General features: G+C 35.6%; 1 protein-coding gene across 1 annotated transcript; it reads right to left on the reverse strand.

Moving 5' to 3' along the window:
- Positions 1–2,356: 2,356 nt before the first annotated feature.
- f9b (coagulation factor IXb) lies at positions 2,357–6,206 on the reverse strand. The gene is made up of 8 exons (XM_084400496.1): positions 6,013–6,206; positions 5,490–5,659; positions 5,376–5,400; positions 5,114–5,227; positions 4,383–4,517; positions 3,717–4,024; positions 3,427–3,550; positions 2,357–3,092 (listed from the first exon to the last, which is right to left on the reverse strand). The coding sequence occupies exons 1-8, from the start codon at positions 6,077–6,079 to the stop codon at positions 2,503–2,505; spliced, it is 1,533 nt and encodes a 510-aa protein (XP_084256622.1). The 5' UTR covers positions 6,080–6,206; the 3' UTR covers positions 2,357–2,502.
- Between the last annotated feature and the right edge of the window lie 844 nt (positions 6,207–7,050).

Consider the following 7,050-nt stretch of genomic DNA (forward strand, 5'->3'; position numbering starts at 1 on the left):
GGAGCAGCAGCTCATTTGCATTTAAAGGGACAGACACAAAAACAGTGGTATTTTGAGCTAAAACTTCACATACACACTCTGGGGACATCAAAAACTTATTTTACATCTTGAGAAAAGGGCATTATACCACCCCTTTAAGTGACTGAATGCCAGTAGGCATGGTGTGATGATGTATAACTATTTGTCAATGTCTTGCTCTTGAGACAGTCATATGTATTTGCCCATGTGACGTCACAGATCTCCCAATATCAAAACAAGCCGTTTTTTGCTTAATTAAATAAATGCTTTGTTTATAATGAGGAGGATGTTTTAAGCTATGAAACTTGCATGATGTATTACTGGTACAAAGACCTCTTATATTTCAAAAGATGGAAGGTGAATTTCTCATGTCATGACCCCTTTAAAGAGACAAACTGATTCTTTTTATCAGACTTGAGCATACTGTGCTGTACTGCAGTAGAATTTTTTCTTTCTCTGAAACACTTTGGTGTTGTCTCATAGATACAGGAGATATAAACAGCAGGAAGCCCAGCAACACCTAAGTACATAAACCACATGTACAAAAAGCTCCCACCATGTGACAACCCTAAAGGCCATTACTGTCATTCAAGACTGAGCCCAGTCACGCCAGAACGACGCACACAAACAAACACAAAGTCAGGAGAACAGAGCCGCCTAGTCAAGAGAAAGTTTCCATCTGCCATCAGTGGGGATTGTGGATTATGTCGGATTTAAAGACAAAAAGAGACACCACCTACAACAATACAGTGTGGAAATAAAAGGAGCTTTGCGAAGCACAAACGTTACACTGATCCACTTCATCCCTGGAAGGTACCATCACCATACTGTGCCATAACACATGATATGAAACATGTATTTGTGTAGGTAGCACAGTATTTAAGTGTATTTTAAAACAGGAAGGTTTATAGCATGGCGTGTACACTTGACCTGTGAGAATAGCAAACTTTTTATCTCTCTCCTCAGATGGGTACAGTGGTTAGACACTTGTTTCAAAAAAGCCATTTAATGCTGGAATAGATACCAGCGCTAGTGAATGAAAGATGAAAGCTCACATCAGTAACTAGTCTATGTGCCAAAACCTAACATTCCTTTTTCAAAGAGTATTAGGTTCTTTTTTTATTATTCTGACTTTGCTTTTGGCATCAGTATTTCAGAAATATCTCAGAGAAACGTGCAGGAGATTATGTGAGGTGAAAACTTATAAATCACTATTCAGCAATGTGATTGCTTTATTGCTTCACTGTTATGCTCCAAAACATGCTGCTCATCTTCAGATGATCCTGCGTTTATATTCATATTTACTTTAAGTCAGATTAAATACGGCTGTTCTGGGCTATTTAGCACATCTTTTTAGTTTTCAAAGTAGTTTTACTGTAGAAATGGCATAACTCATTTGTTGATCTTTTGTTTTTCAGCACATTCACCATATTTGAGTTTTTGTCATTGAAATAAAAAATGTGCTTGGTGGTATTCATCAAAATGCCCACTGTAAGCTTGTCCATTCCATTATAATTTTTTTACTTTCTCCCTGTCCCTTCCTGCATTTACAATGTGCACTTAACTTTGTTACCCGCTTAGAAACCATTGAGGTGAATATGCAATATGTCATCTATTAGTTAGCCTCATTAAAAACTACAGTGAATAAATACACAACCGTTCAAAAGCTTGGGGTTTTAAATATTAACTTCATCCAATTCAACTGATTAAAAGTGGCAGTCAGGACACTGATAATGATTTATATTGTAAATAAATGTTGTTCTTTTGAACTTTCTATTCATCAAAGAATGTATCCATATATCAGAGTTTACGGTTTCCACAAAGATATTAAGCAACCAGCACAACTGTTTTTAATACTGATAATAATAAGTAATGTTTCTTGAACACCAAATCAGCATATTAGAATAATTTCAGAAGGATATCTGAAGACTGGAATAATGATGCTGTAAATTCAGTTTGGCCATCACAGGAATAAATTACATTATAAAATATATTAAAACAGTTGTTTTAAATTATAACAATATTTTACAATGTTGCTATTTGTATGGTATTGACCAAATAAAAAAACAGCCCTGGTGAGCTTTCAAAAAAATCTATCAAAATATTTTACCGACCCCACACTTTTGAAAGGTAGTGTACACGTGCATGTCATAAAGTTAAAAGGGGGAAGAAGAAAAACAGATGTGGTCTGAATGAGTTTCATGTGTACTTCAGTTTGAAGGACACGTCTTAAAGCCATACAGCAATAGGTGTATAATATGTACAGAGTTAGTAAGAAGAAAGTGGTACTGTATATCATGTATGAAAATAATTTCACTAGATGTACAAGCACAAAGTATAAGATGGTAAACTATATATTTTCTTGATTGTTACAGTATGTTTGTTGAATGATGACTAGTAAATATTATCTGTAGAAATGACTGTGAGCTCTAAATGATTCCAATGTGTATTTTTCTTCCAAACAAACCTGGAAAATGGCCTCATCTAATTCAAACTGTGTTGACCAACACTGGACATTTGTCCTGTTCTGATCCCAGTAATGTTACTTATCCAGTACATATATCTTGAGATGCGGGTGTAGATGCCATACTTTCCCTTTTTGGCGCACTCTTCACCCCAGCTGACGATGCCCGTGAGAAACCATGTGTTCTGATAGCGGGTGGCATGGGGTCCTCCGCTGTCTCCCTGACAGGAATCCTTGTGTACCGTACTGTAACCGGCACAGAACATGAAGCGGGAGATGGCGTCAGTGCTGCTGCTTTTGCACTCTGTCCGGTCCACGTAGGGGAGCTCTACTTTCTGAAGTGTTTTGGATTCGATGCCCCCGAACTGTAGCCTTCCCCAGCCGCTCACCAGGGAGTTTTGCGCGCTCCTGAGCAGGTTCTCTGTGAAGTCTTTAGAGCCCAGGCAGATGGGCAGGACGTAGTCTGAGAATTTAACGGGTCCCTTGAGCTTTAACAGGGCGATGTCATGATTGTAAAGACTGTGTTGGGAGTTGTAACGTGGGTGGATATGGTACTCCGCTATGCCGTGGTCACTCTCTTTTCCCTCCTTCTTTGAGAAGTCATGTTCCCCTAAAGAAATATAGCAAATCATTTACAAGATGCATGACGTCAGATTTGCCCTGAAAGACAAAACTGTTGATTGTTAAGAGTCTCTTAAATTAAATAAAAAGCAATGATAATAAATTAAATAATTATTGTTTTATATATATATATATATGAAATAAAACAATAATAAATGAATAATAATAAAACAAATAATATATAAACAGATAACATAGTAGTAGTAGTAGTAGTAAAAACAATAATGATTTTCTTGCTTTATATGTACAACTGCATATAAAAAATAAATAACATTATATAACCAAATAGCAATAACAACTTTGTGACAGTGTAGTTCTCTCACCCACTCTGATGAAGAAAGATCCCACCTTTCCTTCAACACAGTGGGCAGCTGTAATGACCCATTCTTCACTGAGAAGAGAGCCTCCACAAAATACAATCTTATTCACCTTTGCCAAAAAAACCACCTGTCAGAGAAAAAGAAAGATTGATATTAACATTTTTCCTCTATAAGGTTTTGTTCTGTGGATTTTTCGACACAAACCAGTAATTATGCCAGCCCTGCTTCATAAGACGAGGAGCAATCTCATGAATGTTTTATCTACACACACACACAATTCATCTCTTCAATACCTGCCAGGGAATCTCCCCTGGTGTTGCCTCATTGCCTCCTACAATGCGATGGCCAATGTTTGTTGCATTTTTGATAGTTGGTTGAGTGGGAAAGAAAGCCCAGGAGGAGTTGTTGTCCAGTGTAGGTTGAAGTGTGCCAGTGCTGTTCACTTCAGGGGCATCTGTAGGACTGGACTCTGTCATATTGTGTTCGGTTGTATTGACGTGATTGATGGATTGATTTTGATTTTCATTCTCAGCACTGATAAGGGATCTTGAGTTAAGAGTTTCAGCAATAATCTTACTGAGACGTCCACATGGGTATTGCCCTATAAAAATGCAAGTAGATGAATCAAGAGCCAGATTTAAAAACAAAGATCATGACTTTACAATGAAGTTTTCTCCAAACTTTTATAATGGATCCCCATTCACCTCTTCTGCTTCTCAGCGCAGACATGCATTAATCCACTTTCTAATCAACAAACCAACCCAAGCGTCTGCTAAAACATGCAATCAAATTCCTTTGAATGTAAATGGTATTCAAAATACACTACTGTAGTAGATGAAAGGTCATACTGCACAGTATAAGTAAAGCTTTGAGCTTGAAATACAGTATATGTCCCAGTGACAATACAGTGGCTTAATGCAGATAAATGGCATGTCATAATTGGGAATAGATTCCAGTACCTGTAGGTTCACATGTCCTGCTGTCCAGAGCCAATCTGTAACCCGCGGCACAGTCACACACTGCTCCATAAATTTTATCCACAGTGCAGAAGTGCATGCAGCCTCCATTATTTACATTACACTGTTTTGCCATCTCTGCACCAGACCAACCCATGAAAAACAACATAAGGTTTAGCAGAGGAAGACCTTAAGATTAACTATAGCAGGTTAAGAATTTCTACTAACGAGATAAAAAGGTGTATATTTGTATACATTTTATGATGCTTTCTTTTAAATATATATCTGAATGTGTGTGTGTGTGTATATATATATATATATATATATATATATATATATATATATATATATATATATACACATATATATATATTCACTTTTTTAATATATATATATTTTTTTATTATAAATTTTTTTTATCATATATATACACATTTATATATAGGCTATACAGTATACTGTATGTATTATTCATATATATAAAAAACAAAATAAATGTAATTTATTTTAATAAACAAAATATCTAATTTTTTTTTTTTTTTTTATATATATTAACACATACGTATGTATATATATATATATATATATATTTTTTTTTTTATCAAAATAAACACTATAACTAAAACTATAAAATAAGACAAAATATTTTGGCATATTTGTTTATAAATTATGTTGTCTGAACTAGAAGATACAATGTCAAATCTTGTAGATTATGAGCTCATCACGGATCTTACCTAACTCACAGTTCTTCCCACTAAAGCGTGCTGGACACCAGCAGGTGTATGTGCTCATACCATCATCACATTTCCCACCGTTCTGACAGGGATTCGACTCACACTGGTCTCCATCTGAAAGAGGAGAGGCCATGATCATTATATTATCAATACATTCTGTTATGTTAATGTAATGTAAAATTAACACACACTATGGACAAAATAAAGGATAGAAAGATACAAAAACGTTTTACACAGCACATACATCAACATTCGTACTCACCTATATAATTCCTCCAGAATTTCATCTGAAACAGAGTTTGGAAAGGTTTAAACTCATAAAGAGAGAGTCCTAAAAAAAAAATTCTTAGGAGATAAATGTGTTTATGCTACTCACGGTTTGCTCCTGGTCTTCAAAGACCTCTCTGACCTCCTCTAGATCGCAGCGCTCTTCATAACATTCCCTTTCCAAGTTAGCCTTCATCACTAACTCCTCCAATCCTGTGTTATAGCGTTTTTGTCTCTTCAGAAGAGACCCCGCCAGCTCCCTCGGCAGAAACACTGAAGCTACATACGCAACAGAGACACACTGAGAAATCACAAACGCCAAGGTCTGTTTCTAGGGCACAGATGAAGTAGTCTACAAGCAAGTCTACAGAAGATTTGGCAAGAGAATGTTGTTTTACTTTGAAAGGCTTTTTATGCTGAATTTGAACAGCTATTGAAGTCTGAGGCAAATACTTCATTTCAGTTCCACCATGATAGGAATGATGTCACAATTCATTTTTGGTTTCTTTTATGTTTTCTCACAACACAAAACATTAGAAGGCGTATGTTATATGATATATATATATAGCCTATATATATATATATGATTTTCAGGAACATACATAAACAAGATTATAATAATGTTAACATACCTTCAGACATTAGCCATGTTTCAAGCAGCAAAGTGCATATCAAAATAATGTGATAAATCTTCACCATTTTCTCTTTGATGATTTCCCTTCAGGCAGAAATCTTTCTCAGCATTCAAAATACTTTCATGATCTATTCCAAAGTTCAGGACATATCTGTTTGCACTTCATGCAAACAGATATCTCATCCGGTGGGTGTTTTTTTTTTTTTTTTTTTGTCTGCACCTGTAGTTTTCCTTGCATTTTACCATATATGCAGTTTGTAGTGTCATGAGAAAGCATCCCAGTGTTTGAATAATGCATTTTGTCACACTTCAGATTTCATAACATAAAAGTATGAAAACATAATATGTGGATTATATAGCCTAATCCCTGTGGATGATTATATTTGTATGGATAACCAATCACATTCCTGAGTCATTTCTGTCCCCACCCCCCGCCTGCTGATTCAAAGAACTCGGTTCAGACTTGGGACCCAGCAAATATTGACAAGATTTGGCTGACTAACACTGGCCTCATAACTGATGTCCATGGCTGCTATTAAGAAACAACAAACACCGACATTATGTGCTAAGAGTTGAGATGTACTATTTTGGCATGCAACTACACCTTCTATGACATAAACTCTTTAGTCGAAAAAATATACAGTCTGTATAGCATGTTTGTGCAACGTGTTCTCCTTTAGTGATTTATAGTGAATAAGCCAAAATAAATTTCCCAACAGAAACTAGGCCTACATGAATTTTTGTGTGACAGTATCTTGTGCTAAACATATAAGAAACCGGACAGACCTAGTTTAAAAGTTTTAAATATTTATAGTGCTCATATCCGACAATCCAACTTTAAAAAAAAAAGAGCCTCATCTTTTTTATGTAACAGGATTTGTGACTTCTCTCTGGCAGTCAAACAGGAAGTTTAAACTACATAATTAATGCTGCTCTTGGATGGGTGAATGAAATGGGAATTAAGGCTTTCTGGAGGTCAACTTTTTCTTTGGCATCTTAATAGATCATTCTAGGTATTCAATATGTAAAGATTTGA

The sequence above is a fragment of the Rutilus rutilus genome, assembly GCF_951802725.1.
Source record: "Rutilus rutilus genome assembly, chromosome: 25".
Lineage (NCBI taxonomy): Eukaryota > Metazoa > Chordata > Actinopteri > Cypriniformes > Leuciscidae > Rutilus > Rutilus rutilus.

Coding starts and splice junctions, on each gene's coding strand:
- f9b (XM_084400496.1), bottom strand. CDS start 6,079: ATGGTGAAGATTTATCACATTATTTTGATATGCACTTTGCTGCTTGAA. Junction 5,401..5,489: donor TTGAAGACCAGGAGCAAACC/GTGAGTAGCATA, acceptor ACTCTGTTTCAG/ATGAAATTCTGGAGGAATTA. Junction 4,025..4,382: donor CAGGACATGTGAACCTACAG/GTACTGGAATCT, acceptor GCATTTTTATAG/GGCAATACCCATGTGGACGT.